The 18,626-nt window shown below is 41.7% G+C and overlaps 1 protein-coding gene across 2 annotated transcripts in view; it reads left to right on the plus strand.

Moving 5' to 3' along the window:
* Positions 1–330: 330 nt before the first annotated feature.
* LOC119738581 overlaps positions 331–18,626 on the plus strand; it is a 44,356-nt gene continuing 26,060 nt past the window's right edge. Inside the window, exons 1-9 of one of the 2 annotated variants that reach the window (XM_038213487.1) lie at positions 331–437; positions 2,773–3,102; positions 4,742–4,828; positions 6,638–6,700; positions 7,815–7,893; positions 9,111–9,250; positions 10,324–10,428; positions 12,889–13,000; positions 14,393–14,495. In XM_038213487.1, the coding sequence (XP_038069415.1) occupies positions 3,028–3,102; positions 4,742–4,828; positions 6,638–6,700; positions 7,815–7,893; positions 9,111–9,250; positions 10,324–10,428; positions 12,889–13,000; positions 14,393–14,495 (764 nt within the window). In that variant the 5' untranslated portion in view covers positions 331–437; positions 2,773–3,027. The remainder of the gene's footprint in view (positions 438–2,772; positions 3,103–4,741; positions 4,829–6,637; positions 6,701–7,814; positions 7,894–9,110; positions 9,251–10,323; positions 10,429–12,888; positions 13,001–14,392; positions 14,496–18,626) is intronic. The other variant, XM_038213488.1, reaches the window with a different exon arrangement.

Below are 18,626 nucleotides of genomic sequence, written 5' to 3' on the forward strand. Positions count from 1 at the left end.
AGGCGGGTCTCGGATTCAGCCTGCTGTTACGTAATGCGATTGACGCACAAGCTGTCATCATGGAGGAATGTACCGGCCCGGCCACAGACCACCTTCATTCAAAACAAGTATATGCGACTTTTCCTTGGTGATAACTCATTTAAAAGATCGAATCCGAAATAGAATTTTGAATTATGTTAATGCCTTAAATATTATCCACACCCGATTTTACAGAGACAAAATACTAAACTTTAGTACGGCTTTACACGCGGCTACTCTTGTTGTCTGTTAGTGTCGGCGAAAAAGAGGACTCGTGACAAGACTAAAAACTTAGGTCATATTTTCACTGGTGTCCACGCTTGCTTCGTGTGTTAAATTACTGAATTATTGTGAGACACCAGCTACAACTTGACCCCATCGAAAACCTCTATTAAATCCCCGTGTGCCTTGATTTTGCGGTAAGGAAAGAATGATTTTTTTCTCAATTATCATTAAAATTGTATCGTCTTAAATGAATTCTATGATGGATATGGGAATCTGTTTAAATTTAAGATAAAATGGTTCATAACAATTGTAGATCGTAACCCCCAAAAGGGGAAAAAACAACGATCGAAAATGATCGAGAAAGTGAATTACTCACGCTGCATCATCATGTGCACCCATCACATTGCACTGGCATATATTGCTCTGCACACACACCTCACATCTGACTCACTAAGTTTGACCCCGTGTGAACAGTGATGACGTCTATGCCACATCGGGATGTCAGACAAGTCGACCGTTGAGACAACTCGACTCGGGACAAGTCGACCGTTGAGACAACTCGACCGTTGAGACAAGTCGACCGTTGAGACAACTCGACTCGAGACAACTCGACCGTTGAGACAGCTCGACTTAATGGAAATGTATACACGTGGAGCGGAAAAAGTTGCAAAAATCTGTGGCAGGACCGGTCCCGGGCGCGGCGCGGGCATACTCGATGCACAGAGGGCGATCCGATCCGGTGGCCGTCGCGTTGGGCCGGCACGCCCTGCCCGCGAGGACCGGGCCCGGCCCGGCACGCGGGCATGCATGTCAACCGGCGCGGCAAGTGGGCGCACAGGCCCGGCAAAAACAATCACGCTGCGCTATATCGGCTCTGTTATATGCAACAAAAACACCTCATGTGTCATCACTCCCAAACGGCGATCAGCCGCCGTCAAAAATCCCCGGTACTATCCCCAAAACTAGGCCCAAAAACATGCGAGGCGACTTGTCTCAACGGTCGACTTGTCTTTCCATTTATCGCACATACGGTCGAGTTGTCTCAACGGTCGAGTTGTCTCAACGGTCGACTTGTCCCGAGTCGAGTTGTCTCAACGGTCGACTTGTCTGACCCCCCCACATCGGACCAAGCTTAGACCAATATGTATCAAGATGAACATGATGAACTCGGATATGATAAAGACCAAGTTGGACCCCATAAATGATGACGATAATATTAATAATTTTTTTATATTTTGAGCATTTATACTTAACGTTAGGTGCTTCTAATTGTACCTCAGGCTCTATGGCCCGAGTAACTTCAACTTGGGCCCTACTTATCACCTTTTATTTTTAACATTTGGACATGGTCTGGCATGTCTGGTGGTAGTGGGCCCGAGTTGAATGTCAGACATGGTTTTTGAAATAATTAACAACCTTTTGCCAACAAAAACACCAGATTTCACCCTCAAAACTGCCACAGAATTAGCTTGAGTAACTTCAGCTGACATGCTCATATTCATTCACATGTAGCGCTGGAGGAATAACCTGTTCGTTAGAATGTGGTAGCAAAAGACTCTAAAAAAATGGCCTCTCTCAAAAATTGTTCATTTTCACCTCTAATATCTCTCTCAAAAATTGTTCATTGTCACCTCTAATATCCCACCCCAGAGTTCACCCACATACCTCATACATTCAGCAGTCATTTACATGAAGCCTAATGATCGACTTGAAACAGACCACAAAAAATAAATGTGAAAAATCTTGACGATTTCGGTGGCTTGTCCGTAAAAAAAAACGCCAGTTCCAACGGCTGTCGTCCATTTTAATTTGCTAATTATGTAAATGTATGCATCACGTGATGACATCGAAAAAAATCTGCGCGCGCGATGTATGTGGGTACCACACCGCTTTCAGGCGCCGCAAGTGAGTTCAATTTTCGTCTGGTGCGTTGTCGTGGAGAGCATTCTCGTTGTCTTGCTTTCCGCGACAACGCACCAGACGAAAAAAAAACCCGCCGTTGGAACTGGCGTTTTTTTACGGACAAGCCACCAAAATCGTCAAGATTTTTCACATTTTTTTTTTAACAGACCACAAAAATTCTAACGAACAGGTTATTTTTCCAGCGCTACATGTGAATGAATATGAGCATGTCAGCTGGAGTTACTCAAGCTATCACAGAATATGCCACCAGACAAGAAGTAGAGATCGATGCGTAAGATCGAGGTCCTGAGGTTAACTGAAGTAAAGATCTGGATGAAAAGTGAAATTTATCGTTTATCGGCGAGGGCTCTGATGCCATTTTTAAAATGGCATCGAAATACCAAAAATTTCACTTTTCATCCAGAACGTAAGTAAACCTTAGTACATTGTACCCTGATCTTAATCATCGATCTCTACTTGTATAGTATCTCAGGTTGGTTTTTCCAGCTATGAATCAGTGTAACAATATTTACTATAAAATACTGATCCCCAAATCCATCCATTTATGAAAATTACAGCAAAAGCAAATGTTGTATATTACCCTTTAAATTCTGTAATTTTTATTAGGAATTTTCAGGAATGGCTGTAGCCGACAAGTTGCAATGAGTAAATCAAGCTAGTAGATGCAGCCGTCATAGCTCTCATCCCACCTGGTTGCCAGACATGCAGTCCTGATGAATCCGGTTCAGACCAGCTCAGCCCAGATTCAACCGGTCTGAAGTATTTGAAAGAGTTACTGAAGGCGTGGGTCGGTGAATCTCAGATATTGGAAGGGCCGGTCGGTGCTAGGCTGGTGTACAAACTGCCGTGTGCAATCCCACAATGCAACAGGAGGGCCGGGTGCAGTTTCTCAAGTACCACCTCGGCAGTGTGAGGGGTGTTGCGTTTTGTCCAAAGGTACGCAATTTGTTCCTCTTTCTGCCGGAGCCTTTGAAATATCAGGAGATTAGGGATAATTTGTAGAAGAAGACGGTGCAAGTGTGAGTACATTCCAGCCAATGTGCCATGTACTTTATAGATAGTGGATATTTTGCCGGCGGCAATCCCGGCAAGCTGACGTTTACTAAAGGTTTGCCGGCAGCAATCCCTATCAACAGAGGGCGCTGTACTCTCTAAGATGGGGCTGAATTATAAGATATTTTAAATTACCACCAACGGTTGTGTAGCACCTGTGGCCTAGTGGATTAGCAATGGATCTCGTGAGCGGGAGGACCTGGGTTCGGTCCCCGCCGCTGGCAAATTTTTAAAGGTTTTTTTCCCCATCTCCCAAAAATAAGAATATTCTTCTTTTATTATTTTAACATGTCTCAAACATTTTATTGCAGCGTATTACATTTTCTTTCAGATTTGTGGCTCTGGAGGATTTTTTTTTAAAGGGAAATAAAGTCCGAAATTGTAAAATGGTGTGATTCCCATCTTGTGAATATGAAGTTACAACGATAATGTTGGCATGGAGCCAGACTAAAATTCGTCACCGGAAAATGTCAAACTAAAAAAAAAACAATTATTAATCGTCAATAAGGGCAAAACCTAATTTGATTTACAAAAAAAAACAGTAACTGCGCATGTTCAGTGTATATCCGGCAAGCTAACGTTTTAAAGGTTTGCCGTCTCCGGCTAATATCCATTGCCTTGATCTTGATGTCCCTTGAAGGTACAGAGAAGAACATTAAAGATGAAGAATGTTTACCATCAAATATTCTTTTTGTAACAGATTACGGCTTAACCCTACCGGTACCTCCTTAAGCTCTATTGCCCAGAGGCAGCCTGATTTCTCCAATATCCTCCAATGGCAAAGAGTTAAAATCTCTAACCCCCTGAATCCTTCAAATTGTTGCTGGAGGCCTCTGCCTGGATCTTTTGAAATCCTCCACTGGGTTTGCTGGCTTGTTATCACATAATCGGATTTCAATGGTCTTATAAGTTGATTAGCCCGTGAAACTTATTGAAATTCTCCACTGTTATCCTCTGTTGTGGATTGGCAATGCCAAGGCCCTAAACAGTCGGAGTCAAGAGGCTGTACAATAAACAGCATCTGCCCAAGTATACATTCATAAAGCAAGTAACAGCCTGAATCCTCAAAAACTTTTTTTGGGCAGAACCAGCCAGAGCCTAAATCCGCCAGTTTCATCCAGCATCAAATTGGGCCTGATGACCTGGATCCTCCATTATCCTCCAGAGGCAAAATCTTCCGATGCTTCAATTTTTAAAGGCTCTCAATCCTTTGAAATTCTTTAGTGGCAACAAGGATTTTTTTGAGGATTTGGAAAGGTTAAGGTCAATGGACTGTACCGGATTTGGCCATTAGCCCCGCCCACCTTTAATTGGTGCACAATTTCTCACTGTGTTAGTGACCAAGTTTGACTGAACTATTATCACCTGACCAAAAGGTGTGATCTCATTGGTCAGTTTGCAGCGTTTGATTGACAGGCAGGAAGGGTCTATTGTTAGAGAGGGGTGTTGTCCAAAGATCATGGATGATTCTATGTTGATTCTGTTCATCTCTTTATAATATTTATTTATTTTTTTTTTACAGGACCGCTACTTATTTTGCTCAGGTGCATTTGACGGCAGGGTCAATCTCTACACAGCACAGAAATGCATTTTGCTGCAGAGCTATTCGGTAATTTGAACTCCCCCTTCTTTCGAACTTATCTGTTTTCTAGCTAGACTTGTTTTCTGAGGACCATTCAGTCCTTCTGATTTGAAAATCACAGGTGTGTGGAAAAACGCACACCTGGATTTTTCTAGGCGTGTGATTTTTCTAGGCGTGTGATTCTGTGACCCAAGTGACTGAACAATCTGGTATTGTTTTTCAAAATAGTCATCTTGGTTTACAATAAAGCCATATTCTCTTCACCGACGTATTTTATTTTACACAAATTATGAAGTATAATTATGCCTTAAATGTATGCCGAGGTGTGCGGTACTGAGGGATTCAGGCGTGCGATTATTCGCACTTCTCAGGAAGCATTTAGGCGTGTGATGGCGTGGGGGTGTGATCGCACGCCTCAAAACAGAAGGACTGACCATTTAGTATTAATGTTTCCCTCCCATAGATTCTAGGGCCTGTTTGTTCAGTCCATATACTGATCGAGATCATGTGATCCAGCGTCTTGCGAAAACAAACAGGACCACTCTCGCGTGTCGAATCTAAATACAAATGAACCATGTACGAGACAAATGTCATCTGCTTCATATTTTGTATGCAGAAGGGATATTTTTATGATAAGCTACCGGAACATGTATCTGTAATTTCCAGAAAAAAATTAATCAATCTTACTATTTTTAATCACGAAAATACATTCTAAAAGAATAATAAAAAAAATGTTGTCACAGAAACTTGTTTGATGCTTCAAGTCTACTTAAAAAACCCCACTTTTTCTATCCGTCCATCGCGCATGTCGCCATCTTTGATCTTGCGAACCCACCTCACTAGCAGGATCCATTAAAACGAGATCTGGAGCAGCTATCGATGCGTCAGATCACCAATCGCGATCCTGATCTGCGCAAAACAAACAGGCCCTAAGTTTCCTGGTGTCACAATGGCTGAGTCTTCAGTACATCATATTGTCTTGATGACGCAGTAAGCAAAAAGTAATGCCCATGTATGTTATTTGGTGCGCAGGTATGCGTCGAACACCAGTCAAAATGTGATATTACAAAATTAAGTTTGTAGTGAGCAGTAGAGTGCTGTGGGTTGGTGTTCTCCAATTTATTGATGGGATTCACAGTAAACGGGGTTCCCTGCAACTCTGGATTTCACAGAAAGCCTTGAAGTTGAGTTTTTATTTTTAAAGTCAAGGAAAACTCAGGGAATTTGAGGAAAACACCAAAAATCAGGGAAAACTCAAAGAATTTGACATTGATCTAAAAGGGAAAGGTTTTCGCTAGTTTGGCATATGTGTTTCTTGTGCCATGTGTCCAATAAAATTGTAGCCATTTATACTCCGGGGTAGATAGAAGCACATTGTAGTCATGTGTCTTGCCCAAGAACACAAGCACCATGATCCCCTGCAGGGTTTGCAGCCACCACACGTGAGTTAGACACAGTAACCATAGGACCATGGTGCCCTCTTTGTTTTGTGACTTACATTATTTTTGGTCGCAATGCAATCTGAGCGCCGTGGTCAAATGGTTACCATGTTTGACTAATGTGCCATAGTGCATGGGTTCGAACGCTGAAAGGGAACATGGTGCTTGTATTCTTGGGCAAGACACTTTACCACAATTGCCTGTCTCCACCCAGTGTAAATGTGTGCTTGTTAAGGTAGAGACCAGAATGCGCTGATCTGGAGCTGCTGTAGAAAAAAACTGGTCTCATGGCCCGATGAACAGGGGTAATAATTGTATCTCGCTTCTCTCTCATCGTTTTTTAATATAAAATAATATTATTTTGAAAGTAATCAGTGAAATATTTTACTATTTTCAGGTAACAACCTTCAGTTTAGCCCGAAACATTCATGCTGTGCGATTTACTAGTGATGGAAGAAAGGTACATAAGGTTCAATACAAAGAAACAGATATTGTGTTAATTCGATAAAGCCTTCTCATGGAATTGGACATTTTCTTTGTTGCTTTGCTCACCAATAAAATGTGAACCCACAATGTTTGCATATCAAAATGACATTTTTTCACTGTTTTTTATGTTGGAAGTTTGTATAAGAGTGATGCAAATTTAATTATCAGCTTATAAATGCCCTATGCTTTGACATTTAAGCCCGTCATACACCTTTCTGATTTTACCGGTTCACCGGATCATCAGGCCATCGTACAGAGGTGTGCGCTTAAAATTCGGACCGATCTGACCGTACACCGTCCAATCAGATGAAATCAAACATATTTGATTTTTTGGCATCCGATTTCACTGGATCCGATGTCACCAGAAAGGTGTTCGGGCACTGGCAGCACTCCGATTTCACCGGACGCAATATTTATGTTAGCCAATCTGATTCATGAAGGAAGTCACATGATTCATAATGGATGGCTGCCATTTTGTCATCATGTGGCTGGTCATCATGTGACCGATTATAGAACAGAATCAAGCATGTGTGCAGGTTAACGTCGCGGTCTCCGCATCGGTTGAAATAAAACGTACCAGTGGTCCGGTGAAATGGTAAAATCGGAAAAGTGTGCGGCCGGCTTTAGTTGTTGAAATTCAAAACCCAAAATTCAATAGAATTTTTTTTGTGGTTAATTTTTGAACATTTACAGTTCAATCAAAAGGATAACACAAGAAGCCAGTTCGGTATTTCAACTGCGCATGCGCACAGTGATATGGGTCACGGGTCATTCAAGATAATCCAACGCTAATCAAAGGCGCGTGAATGCGCACAGAGACGGGCGCACGACGCTCGCATGTTAATTACAAGCAGAATGGCCGCCCATGTAACATTGCGTATCATCACATCAGTGATTTTATCCCGAATGACCTTTGACATGGACTACTTCATCGAGGTACGGAACTGGCTTATTGAATAACCCCAAGTGTTTATATTTTGTTTTGCTTTTTTGGAATCAAGTCAATACTTGTATTTATTATTTGTATGTGATGTACATGCAAATGTGATATTGAATGAAAGATGAATGATTTTGAATTGTTTGGGCAGATACTTGCCACAACGACTGCGGGGAAACTAGCCGTTGTTGACGTGGAGACCGGTGCTCAACTTCTGACCTATGAGAGCTGTAAGTGATTTCTGCATTTTTGGTCAGACCAGATTGGCAATATGGACGTGTACAAAATTGAACTCTCATTTCAAACGTTGCACTTCGAACATTTAAAAAATATGATTTTTTTTATTCGCACCGTAAAGCAGTAGAAATGTGGCATTGCTGGGTTTATTCTGGCACAGGACTGGGTCCTACAAAGGGGCCTCTAAAATAGGTTTTTTAGGCACGAAGACGATTAACAGGGTCCACTTTTTTCCCGTCCCTGTTACATCTGACATCTATGATTGTATAATTCTGATGCACTCCTTAATGCAGTCATCCTCCAAGAGTGATTGTGAATAGCAAACTACCTACCCAACAAATAAACAATCATTTGAAGTCATTCTTAATGATGCTTGAATGGCAAATTACAAAGTACCAAGGTAACAGGGACGGGAAAAATGTCACACTTTGGCCCCCAAATTTATAGAATGACCCGTGTATACTCCTCCGCGGAAACTTGTTTTGACGTTCTAATCTGCTGCCAATGTTCCAATGTTCCAATGTTCGGATAAAAATTGCCAAACCAAAACCCAACCGAAACCCAAACCGAAACTGAGGGTTCACTTTCACCACTATTTCACGTGCAAGTGTATGTTGACATCAACGCGCTAACCAGCACGTGCGTGAACCAGAACAATGACAGATGACGTCACACTTTGGTACTCTATAAAACATAACAAACATTGCTTCTTTGTTTCGCTGGAGTTGCTCTTATAAATTTAACACAAAAAATGGTTGAATAAGCACAAGAATTGGCCAAAACTAAGAAGTTTATTTTCTTATTTATTTATTTCTTATTTATCCTGGGTGATCCATTCAGTGGGAAGAACTCACTGATCTCCCATGGATCCCAGCTTACACAAAACTACTATTAAAATACAATTAAAATATTAAGAGTGCAATGTAAGAATGTTAAAAAATTCAGCAATAGCTTCCTCATAGACCGTTTCACGGATACCGCCGTCTTTGTGATCACGTAGTAATCTTTAGGGCCGTATCTTTGAAAATAAGTCCCATCATACTGGGAACACAATGGCTTAAGGGGACACATTTTCAGTAAAATGCCTGTAAGATTACCACGTGATCACGAAGATCGCGGTATCCGTGACCTGGTCTATGACAGTACCTCAAATGGGAATATTGAATGTTTTTGCTTACACACTTGATTTGTCAATGCTGTTTGTGTGTAGGTGCCTTCAACAGGAGAGATCGCACCGGTCTGGCCGTGGACCCTAAGTGCCCTAATACTGTAGTCTGCACTTGCGTCAATGGCAAGGGCTTAGCTGTGTTTGATTTGAGAATGTCCATTCCTCTTCTATATATCTATGATGTAAGTATGCACTAGTCTTGATCTGCAGTAATGTTGTGCATCGGGTCGGGTTGACCAAGCCAACTGGCCCGAAATATTACAGGGTGAGTAAAAAAAAAACGAAACCCAAATGTCGGGACCATTGTTTCAGTGAAGTTCTGCATGCAGCACTTTCAAAATCTAGGATATGAAAGCCCAATTCATAAGCTTTCTTTTTGCACAAGAATTATTCAAATCACTCATGTACTTTTCAAATTACGGAGTTTTAAACACAACCACCATTTTAAAGCTCTGTCCACGGATCACAAAAAAAGATGTGCGTTCTTTCAGCAAAACGAAAACAATTCACACACATCCTTATGTGATTCGTTTTCGATTTGCTGAAAGAAAACTGAACTTTCTTGTGATCCGTGGACAGAACCTTAAAACGGTGGTTGTGTTGAAAACTCTGTAACTTGAAAAGCACAAAAGTGATTAGAATGATTCTTGTACTAAAAGAAAGCTTATGAATTGGGTTTTCACATCTTAGATTTTGAAAGTACTACATGTGGAACTTCACTAAAACAATGGTCCTGACATTTGGGTTTCGTTTTTTTTTTACTCACCCTGTATAGATATAAACCGAATCCGAACCAAAACTGATCTTAATTCCCTAATCCGACCCGACCCGACAAAAATTCGAGGAAACCCGAAACCAGCCCAAAACCGAACCGACCCGAAACCGAACCAACCCGAAAAAAATTGAATATCTGGCCTGGGCAACTATGTCCGCTTTTTGTGCCTGAACTTACCCGCGTCCCGAAAAAAATCAATCATCGTCTAAGTTTCGGAGTCAGTAAAGAATCATACCGTATAGTACGGTGAAGATTCATAACGGTATCTACTGGTGGGCCTACACGGTCGCGCGGTGGGTTGACGTTGATTGTACAAGGCGCGATATTTTGTCCCATAATCTGCAGCAATATTGCACCGCGTGAATTTCCAAACTGTATCGGGGTTTTTCAGGATTATTTTGAGTCTTTCACAAGATGGCTTATCCGACCCGACCCAAAAATTACTTGGAATTTCTCCTCTGTTTTCACCGTTTCCTGTAGCTTCACAGTGACATCATTCGAGATGTGACATTCCTTGGGGACAGTTGGCCGTGGTGTTCTGGGGAAACCACATTTGTGACCGCATCGGTGGACGGGCATGGCAAGGTAAGTCACCACTGAAACCTGACAGCGTTTAGCAACTTTGCTAATCATATTTCAGCAGGGAAACATGCCACAAGCAGCAATATACATTGTCAGCGCATTCGATTGCTTCCCTCGCGCTTACCCATACTTTTGTCTTGGGTATAGATGCACATGCGCAGTCTGTAGCAATAAACGAACAATCTCAGGTTACCCAAGGTCGAGCCAATTGCAACGGGACCGGGCCAAGAGGTCATGTGATGATTAAATCCCCTTTGCAAATGAATTCGAGCCTTCGAAAGCGAGCCATGGTGGCCACTGTTTTCACTCTCCAAAGTCAGGGATGTGATTTGTCCGGTTATTTCCCGAAGTCCGGTTTTTTGGGCCTCAAAAGTCCACCAACGTGAATCGTGTGAATCCGTTGAGAAAATAGGGGGGTTGAATGTGCTAATTAATTATTCATAATGAGTTTTGCTTGCCGAAATATCCGAAATTTACTTACGAAGTTACGGACATAAACTTCGTTGATCGATATGTACATGCCGCACGCACATATTGAACACCCAATATGAGAACGAAGTTGAAGACCAAGCGTTGCCATTAGTGCGATTATGTGATTTTTCGCTCGGGGCCGAGGTTGTGGTTATGTAGGTCTAGTTCCTGTGTCGGTATTCGAGATGCACGTGTTGCGCTGGTCAGGTGTGCAGACGAGTGCAGCATGGTACACTGGTACCCTTCGCGTGCTAACAGAATCAATGCTATGATGAAGGACCGGAACCAGTGACTACTGCAAGTACTCACAGGTTCGTTTTCACGTGCGTAATCGGCCGAAGTTGGATCGTAAAAATAGTAAAAATACCAAACAACCATCGATGGAAAAAGAGGATTTCCGCAAATTAATTCACAGAACGTGATCTCCATTTTCTGTGTATGTATTTTCCATTGAAATGACGAGATTGCAAAACTCGAACCTGTGGAGAAACATTGTAGCGTGTTTCTGCAGTCCTGCAGAATTTTCGGCTACGTGGGATGGGCCGTACACAGTGCAGCAATGCACACTGATACTGTGCCGGGCCGGCCGTGTGTACGGCGCGATGTACGGCCGGCCAGACTGAATGTTTGCGGCGCTAGCGGCCGTGATGTACGCTAAGCAAAATTGTGGAATGACCCACCTCAAATACATTTTTAATTAGGTGAGGCAAGTTTTAATCACTTTTGATAGCTAGTCTTGATAATTTTTGTGGCGCAAATGAGAATAATCCACAAAATACATGAAATACATGTATAAATGATTCCTTGCTTTACTACAAATATAGAAATGGTGAAATAATTTTTATCCAACAATACTACCGACGCTATTTTGAAAGGCATGTTATCGGAAGCAGAAGTGATTTAAGTTTACAATTTTGATTTTTTTTTTTACAAAAATATTACAAGATCTCCACTGAAATGCTCTAAAATGCACCAGAAAGCTTCTAAAGTTCAAAATTTTTCGGGGCCCCACGCCGTGGCTTCGCAGGTGGTTGTATCACAACAAAAAATCCCCCACAGGTTTGAACAAATCCTGGGGAGAACAGCATAGTTCTCAGCTTTGAGTACAGAAAAAACTTAGAACAAGAGTACATTTTAATATTAGAACAAGAGTACATTTTAACAAATAAAGGAAAATTCTTCATAAAATTAAAACAAATTCTGTTTCAGAATTTCAGAGGAAAGTGCTCAGTAATTGCCTCAGATTGCACCACAGAGCATCTAAAATCAAAAAATTTTCGGGGCCCTTAAGCGGGCCCCGGACCCCACGCCGTAATGGCTTCGCGCTTCGCGCTCGCCGGAGAATGCACTTCATGTATAAAATTTTCAGGTTTTTTTGTCACAGACCAATCACATCCCTGCAAAGTGAACATACAAGAAAATGCCGGGTATGTTTAAAATTAACTTAACTTTCCTCCCGTCGTCTACCACTTATTAGAGTGAAGTGAAGCTGAGACACTTTTGAATCCTCGCCGCCACAGCGTTAGACTAAGCCGCCATGTTTTTGCGTTGTATTGTGGGATACTTACCAAAGTAACCAGCTTGGCGGGTCTGTTACTTGGGCCAGGCTCGAGTAGGCATGGGAAATAAGGCGAGAGTTAAATTGAGAGCAGTCAGGCTTGCACGAGTAAGCGCAGGGGTGTATGATTGCTTGGGTGGTGGCCTGCTTTTACCTGCCGAGCGAACATTTTCCTATGCTTAGCAGGTTTGCATAATAAGCCGTTCAATGGAATTAGCCCTTGAGCCAAATAGAAATTTTGTTATGATGATACTTTGTTTTTGCATACTAGAAACTTATTTTTTGTACAAACCAAGATCTTGTCTTATATGTGTTGCCACAAGGTTGTGACTCTGGATGGGAGGACGCTAATGATTCTGTGTTTTTGCGTACTAGAAACATATTCTTTGTACATACCAAGTTTCAAGATCTAGTCTTATGTGTGTTGCCACAAGGTTGTGACTCTGGATGGTAGGACGCTGCTAGACATACCAGCCGGGACCGGCCTGCACTGCGTGGATCCAACACCGGGGCCTTACAACGCTATGGCAGAAGAGGGCTTCTCCAGTAAGCATTCACTGACTCTCTGTGTTTATATACATGTACAATCTCAAGGCTTTGTCTGTATCAAACTGCCCAACGCAACCAGTCAGCCAGTGTTGGGACTTGTAATTTACTTGTGACTAAACTTGGGAATAGACTCATGATTTACTTGTGACTGGACTTGTGACTAGACTTGTGATTTACTTGTGACTAGATTTGTGATTTACTTGTGACTGGACTTTTGAATGGGCTTGTGATTTACTTGTAACTGGACTTGTGACTGGATTTGTGATTTACTTGTGACTAGACTTGTGACTAGACTTGTGAATGGACTTATGATTTACTTGTTTAAGGACTTGTGATTTACTTGTGACTGGACTTGTGATTTACTTGTGACTGAACTTGTGACTGGACTTGTGATTTACTTGTGACTAGACTTGTGACTAGACTTGTGAATGGACTTATGATTTACTTGTTTTAGGACTTGTGATTTACTTGTTTTAGGACTTGTGATTTACTTGTGCCTAGACTTATGACTGGACTTGTGATTTACTTGTGACTAGACTTGGGAATGGATTTGTGATTTACTTGGACTAGACTTGAGATTTACTTGTGACTAGACTTGTGAATGGACTTGTGATTTACTTGTGACAAGACTTGAGACTGGACTTGTGATTTACTTGTGACTAGACTTGTGAATGGATTTGTGATTTACTTGTGACTAGGCTTGTGATTTACTTGTGAATGGACTTGTGATTTACATGTGACTAGACTTGTGATTTACTTGTGACTAGGCTTGTGACTGGACTTGTGATTTACTTGTGACTAGCCTTGTGGTGCCAAATTGCCAAAGGATACAAGGCGCTTATTATTACCCCTGCTCATCGGGCCAATGAAACATTCCAAATACCATTTCAGCTCCCTGGGGATTATACAACTCGATGCTGCCATTTCGGCAGACCAGACCACAATAACCATCTCTGCTGAACTTGTGAACGGACTTGTGATTTACTTGTGACTAGACTTGTGATTTACTTGTGACTAGACTTGTGAACGGACTTGTGATTTACTTGTGACTAGACTTATGATTTACTTGTGACTTGACTTGTGATTAACTTATGACATACTTGACTACAAAACTGCAGTTAGCTTGGGAGAAGCAGTAAAATAAATACTAATAACTAATTTAAAAGTGGCACAATTGGGGGCCTAATTTTCCAAAAATATAAGTTTCTAAAATAATTAAAAGCTGTTTAGGTATTCAACAAATTGTAAATGGAGATGGGTGGAGGTGTGGGGGGGGGGTACAGATATCAATCAAGGGCTTTTGGATGTACCACCCTTTTGGATGTTCCACTTATCTCCAAAAGAAAAAGTGTGTTACTAAAAACTTGTCATCGTTTTCTGCATTGTCAGGCGTGATCATGTTGGGAGGTGGTGAAGTGTGCGCTTACTTGCCAGATGCCGGGGTGCAAGAAACTCTGAGAGAGAGTGGGGACGATGCAATATGGAAACTCAAGTAAGTCTGTCTTAAATATTCATGAGCAAAGCAACGGTGTCATCGTAGAAAGAAGCTTCCGTCCTTAACATGCTTGAGCACAAAATTTGCAAGAGTAGCTGTAATGTTCTTTTTGCTGTGGTTACATGTTTTTATTTTTTTGGGGGGGGGGGAACTCTTTGTTAACCTAGTACTACACTGTATTAGGCCAAAAAAAAAAAATATTCGGTCTCTGGTCAGACCAAAGTTCCGGAATTTTTTTTCCCAGGCTTGGATTGTACAGACAAGGTGGGGTACTATTTTGCTTTTTTTGGTGTCCTCATGTACATTGGTGTCCTCCATAATTTGCCTTGGTGCCCTCGATCATTTGCCTTGGTGCAATTTCCCATTCCTTGTAAAAAAAATTGAGGAGGTGCGGCAATAGAGGGCGGGTTGGAGCTACTGCGGAACATTTTGGAGAAAAAAAGGTTGACGCGCATGATTAAAATTGACGCGTGCGCTGACCAGAGACCGACTATTTTTTTTTTTGGCCTTACATTGTATTTATTCCCTAAAGAATCCCTACAAACCACAGAGTGCTGTGGCAGTTTTGGATGGTACAGTGAGCCTCAAACAGTGCATTGACTTTTTGGTTAATTTAGTACAAACAGTGAAGAAAACCTTCACAAATACAGGTACTTTAAACCAAAATTTGTGAGACCATATAACAGCAACAGCGCCCTCGGGTGTCAAGAAATTATTTGAGGGCGTTCCATGACATGTTTTGTTTTTGTATCTCCGGGGCTTGGATATTTGCTCAAAATACTCAGAGAGATATTAGTTTTAAGTCATTTCACTTGGTAAAACAGTCAATAGCTAAACCTTGAATGGAAAAAAAAACTTAAGTAAATTTTATAAGCATGATTTTTTTTACTGTGACTATAGACATTTACTATGTTAAGAACTAATGCACAGTGGTTTAAAACCCTACCTGACCCAGACATCAGCAAAAACAGTGTAGTTATGTTCATGTACAATTAATATAACAATTTAGCAAGTATTTAGAACTGATTTAGAGTCTTCCTGAGCGTCATGGGTTCTCAATTCGGCCGCAGAAAGACGTCTTTGCTAGGATCGCTTCGAGGGAGCGCGCTTCAACGATAGCGCCCTCTGTTGACAATTATTTAATTTTTGCAAAGACAGAGCACCATGGCCGCGCCGCGCCGTACCGCACCGCCGCGATAATAAAATAGAAATTTTCGTGCATTATCATACAAAGGCAGTTTTATTTTAATACTTTTAATTTCAATATAATAGTACAGGGAATGAGTGGAAAAGGAAGTGACAAAAAGAAAACAAATGCTAAATCTGAGAGGTATGATTTTAATAAAGTGATGTTCTTGGCTAGTCTCAGATTTTTAAAATTGTGAACACCTTGTTTCTTTTTGGTATAAAAAATAAAACGCAAAAACCATGTATTGATTGAAACACAGTGGATAAACATCGACAGTTGCATTCTCTTGATCGTTTATCTGGGAAGCGTTAAACTTACCTGTTCGGAAATGGTTTAATCTAGACAAGAAAGGAACTGAACAGCTCGTCCTCAACGTGTACTCCAAAATCTGCTCATTTCTTGGGACAAGATCGCACGTGATGATCGCCGTCACAGTATGTACATTTCTTGATGTGACGAAACGAGCGCACGACTGGGTCTGATTTCAGCCAGAGACGATGAAAAACATCAGTCAAATTGTCCTCTTGTGTGGTTTTGCGAGACAAATGTTCTCGATACCTGCGGATATTTTTGTTGTTGTTCTCCAGGGCCTCTTCAGACAGTGTTCCCAAGCCGCGGCTCTTGTTGCCTGCAATTAGCTCTGAACTATGGGCTAGAACCTGGTGAACAGAGGGGGTAAATTTGAAGCTAGGGAACTGTTCGAGAAACACTCGGCTTGTATCCTTGCAAAGTGCATCAAGCTTATCTGAATTTACAAAGTCTGAGCACGAGACTAGACGCAGAATAACTGACATGTTTTTGACGATCTGGCCAAATTGTGTCCTGTCTTTACCCCTGTCCGGGACGCAGTCGATCAGAGCTTGGCGTATGGGAATATCATGGAGCAAACGCTTGCTCATTGGACCTGTCGTCGAGGTTCCGCCTTTGCCTACGGGGTCGGGCTCGTCCACTCGCATTCCAGTTCGTTCGTATACGGAGGCCCTCACGTTGTCTTTAGCCCTTTTGATTTTAGCTTCATTTTGCAGGTTTTCCTTCCAGGTCCTTACACCAGCACTTAAGTGGTAGATGACCTTTAGAGTCCAATCCATTGTACGCAGAGTAGCATGGAGGATAGGAAAGACCTTAATGTCACATGTTGTTATGGGTTTCTGGGTAAGTCCCCGTCGTTCAGCATAATCACCAGGTTTTGGCTTAATTTCCCCCTCGTCTTGGAGATCCTGGTAGAGTTTTCGCAGATCCTCATTACTAACTTCCCCAATTGGGAAGCCCTCATCAATACGATCAAGATTATGACATTCATCTCTGGACGCAGGGCACAGGATACAGTAGGCTCCTCCCCTTCCTGTCAGGAGCTTCACCATTTTTCCATCTACCATTGTCAAATTAAATTCAAATCTGAAGTGATATGATGCACCAGAGATGTTGATCTCAATTCCAGTAGTTGACAGAGCTGTTTTTTCTGCTTCAATCGGAGGTATGATTGATTTTAGGAGCTCTCTATCTTCTTTGCCCTTCACGAGGAATAGGGGAACAGCAGCCTCTGGACTATTCGCTGCGCTTTCCTTCCACACGGTCAATCCTGCAGGTGTTGAAAAAATTATGAATTTCAAATCAATTAGTGTATTCTTTATAAATGTACGTTACAGAAAGTGAAACAAATTTAAACAACTCTACTCGGTTAACTTTAAAATGTGTACTTGAAATAAACAAACATAGGCCTACATTTAGTTCAATAGATATAACGAATGTACCTGATGCTTGGGATGACCCCTCTCCAGATGAACTTTCTCCAGATGAACCAGCTTCTTTGATGACTTCCAGCAGTATCCACATATATAATATCATGCTATATGTCTGAGCCTGTCCTTTCTGGTGGTAAATGGAATGGCGCCCCGATCCATCAAGTCCGTCTTTGCAGAGAACTCTATACTGTCCTGGTTCAATTTCTGGATGAGCTTCTATTAGTCTTTTCACATGTATGCTGCATGATTCTTTAAGAGAAGCTGTGATACCTTCGTTGTCATCAATGCTATAAGGCTTCAGTTCAGGAGTGATAGAATTCTTCTTTTCCATCAACTTGTAGTGGGCTGGGAGTGTCACGTGTTCATTTAAATCACGTCTGAGATTAGTGTACCCCGTCCTTCCGATATTGTATGAAGACAAAATGTAAAGTCCTTTGTCAACAGACATCTCCTTATCAACCAACGACTTGTTGAAAAGCTTCAACCCAACATCCGCTGTTTTCCTGTTGCTGATATAGTTTTCTTTATGCAGCAAATATCCCATAAGCTGAGTTGCAGATATTCCATTTTCTTCAGCTTCCTCACGCAAATCGTGTAATAAGGAGTTTGTCCTTCGAAACCGCTGCCGTGGACCTACTTCGTCAAGGGGAGCCAAATTTGGACGGTCACACTGAGTTTCTTGGTCTCTACGGTTGTCTGGTGACCCCAACGATGACACAGATGAAAGATTGAGAGCCTCTACCACAGTCAGTGACGATGTGTCCACCATCAGTTTTTCCTTGTCTTTTGGGGTGACTTTCAAGAAAGGCTCATCCAACATTTCTTCGAGTTGCTCTTTCCCCTGTGAACGTCCAGTCCCTTTCAATTTGTTTTTCCATTCTTGGCGAAGCTTCCGAATTCGTCGTGTGATTTTTTCTTCAGTGTGTTCGGTTCCCGCAAGGTCATAGTCTTGGATTATTTCCCTTGCAATCCCAACGTAACTTGGCCTCTTCCGCCCAACCCATTTTCCCTTCAAGTACTTTTCAAGTATTTCCCGGTTTGAAAAGGACAAAATTTCTGCCATGATTCTCTCTGCAATGACAAACACAATTTGAGAGGCTGATGGTTTTTTTTTAGTATTATTTACTTCTCAGGATATTTTGTGAAAAAAATCAGTAACCCCTGAAAATAAAACTACACAAACTTGTTCAAACATTT

Source organism: Patiria miniata, unplaced genomic scaffold, assembly GCF_015706575.1.
Source record: "Patiria miniata isolate m_02_andy unplaced genomic scaffold, ASM1570657v1 HiC_scaffold_3, whole genome shotgun sequence".
Lineage (NCBI taxonomy): Eukaryota > Metazoa > Echinodermata > Asteroidea > Valvatida > Asterinidae > Patiria > Patiria miniata.